Below are 1918 nucleotides of genomic sequence, written 5' to 3' on the forward strand. Positions count from 1 at the left end.
CACGGTAAAGAAAAACCATAGAAAATGCAGACATGGTTGGAGCTAATTACCAGGTCAATAAAGAAACATAAACCCATTTGCACCCATTTATACGTGCTGGTTCTTTTGGCACCGATGGCCGTCCAGTGGTTGCAAAGTAATTCAATATCCTAGAGGTGTTAGGGTTGCAACCACCGTGAGCATTTCAGTGCAACAACATGCACTCTCACTTTACAGCAGCCACTTCAAGCGTTGCTCATTAGAAAGATTAAAATTGTATTTCTGTCTAAATTTGGTTCATGGGGATATGGATCCAATTTTAAGAAAGAACCGCCACATATCACATTTATATCAAATATTGAAAGCAATATATATATATATATATATATATAATAATCATTGAAGAATTTATAAGCTAGTAGTGGTAGTAGCAGTACCAAGATTACCCGCAGTTCCTCCGCTACCCCCACCATAATCAACCACTTGAGTGGCAGCCACCGCCGACACATTGACCCCTACAGCGCTAGTTGTGACAGAAGGCCTTTTTCGCTTCTTTTTCTCATAAGGTATCCCTCTAGCTCTAGCCTGTCCTTCCCTCACTTCCCTCAAATAAATCCTCACAGCCCTTGCCGCAAACGGGTTCGATTCCGGTCGTCCCCCGCTCTCTTCGTAAGCAGCTCTCAGCCGTCCGATCAGCGCGTCGAGGCTACCCCACGCTTGCTTGAGTGGACAAGAGCAAGGACCAGGCGGGTTCGGGTGTCCGAAATAAGGACAACCCGTCATGTGAACCTTGGTTTTCCCGAACTGGTCGAGGTACTTCAAGAACTCGATCACGTGTGCGCCGCTGCAACGAGCCAGAGTCAATGGCGGCTTATGGTTCTTCAAGTACTGCAAGAACGTGTTCCAGTCTCGACGCTTTTGTGACTCGTACCGACTCGGTGCTGCTGGGGAAGTAGAAGACGACGGCGACTCACCAACTCCTTGCTGGATACCCGTGGACGATGGTGCTGAAACTGTAACTGGTACTGGATCCTTCTTGATGATATTCGGGTTCGTTGCAGAATCCATTGACTTAAAAAAAAACTATTAGGGCTTCGCACTTTTGATGATAATTGGCTGTCACTAATTTTCCATCAAATCGTCGTTTTCTTTTCTATATAAACTCTAACATATACTATCAATCAATCAATCACTAACAATCCATAAACTCTTTGCTCTAGCTGCTTCTCTTTTTGACTAGGGTTCACTGAAAAAACTGCTGGGATCCGAAGATTGGCTTTTAAAAAAAAATTCAGAGATGGTTTTGAATGAAAATCAAAACGAAGAAGAAATTTGAAGTGAGAAAGTGTGAAAGAGAGGAAAAAAAAATAACTAAATGATGAGACGTCCAAAAACTAATTCTTACCACTACTAGTATTTTCTATAACCAAGAATTTTTAATTCAACTTTTGAAAAAAAAAATGAATACAGCCAAATTAAAAATTTGTACTCGTATTAATAATAATATATTTTAAATTATAAAAAGGAATAATTTCACCCCAAACCCTCAATCTATGACCCAATTATAAATTTATCCATAACCTCCAAAATGTGTTGCTCAAATCCTTAAAGCATTTTAACATGGTATCAATCAAACTCCTCCATTAAATTAACATCGACTAGTACGTTAAACTTAGATATGATGTGTTAAAAAAAATAGTTAAATGTTAGAAGGGTTATTTTATTTTATTAACACGGTATTTTAAATATATTCGACTTCATATTTTAACTGATGTTTAAAGCTCTGAGTTGAAAGGAATATTTGATTAATACAATGTTAATATTTTAGGTATTAAATTAAAACATTTAAAAATTTAGCATTTAATTTAAAATATGAACGTTTTGTAGTGTGTGTATATAGTTCTTATAGATCACGTGGTGGCCCCAGTGAAGGTGACAA

At 38.2% G+C, this 1918-nt stretch overlaps 1 protein-coding gene across 1 annotated transcript; it reads right to left on the reverse strand.

The window, feature by feature from the left end:
- Positions 1-296: 296 nt before the first annotated feature.
- On the reverse strand, positions 297-1444 carry LOC108481988 (protein LIGHT-DEPENDENT SHORT HYPOCOTYLS 5-like). Its single transcript, XM_017785093.2, has one exon. The coding sequence runs from the start codon at positions 1045-1047 to the stop codon at positions 388-390; it is 660 nt and encodes a 219-aa protein (XP_017640582.1). The 5' UTR covers positions 1048-1444; the 3' UTR covers positions 297-387.
- Positions 1445-1918: the final 474 nt, after the last annotated feature.

This window comes from Gossypium arboreum, chromosome 1 (assembly GCF_025698485.1).
Source record: "Gossypium arboreum isolate Shixiya-1 chromosome 1, ASM2569848v2, whole genome shotgun sequence".
NCBI classification, from domain to species: Eukaryota; Viridiplantae; Streptophyta; class Magnoliopsida; order Malvales; family Malvaceae; genus Gossypium; species Gossypium arboreum.

Bases quoted from the DNA above. Each gene is read 5' to 3' on its own strand.
- LOC108481988 (XM_017785093.2), bottom strand. From the start codon at position 1,047: ATGGATTCTGCAACGAACCCGAATATCATCAAGAAGGATCCAGTACCA.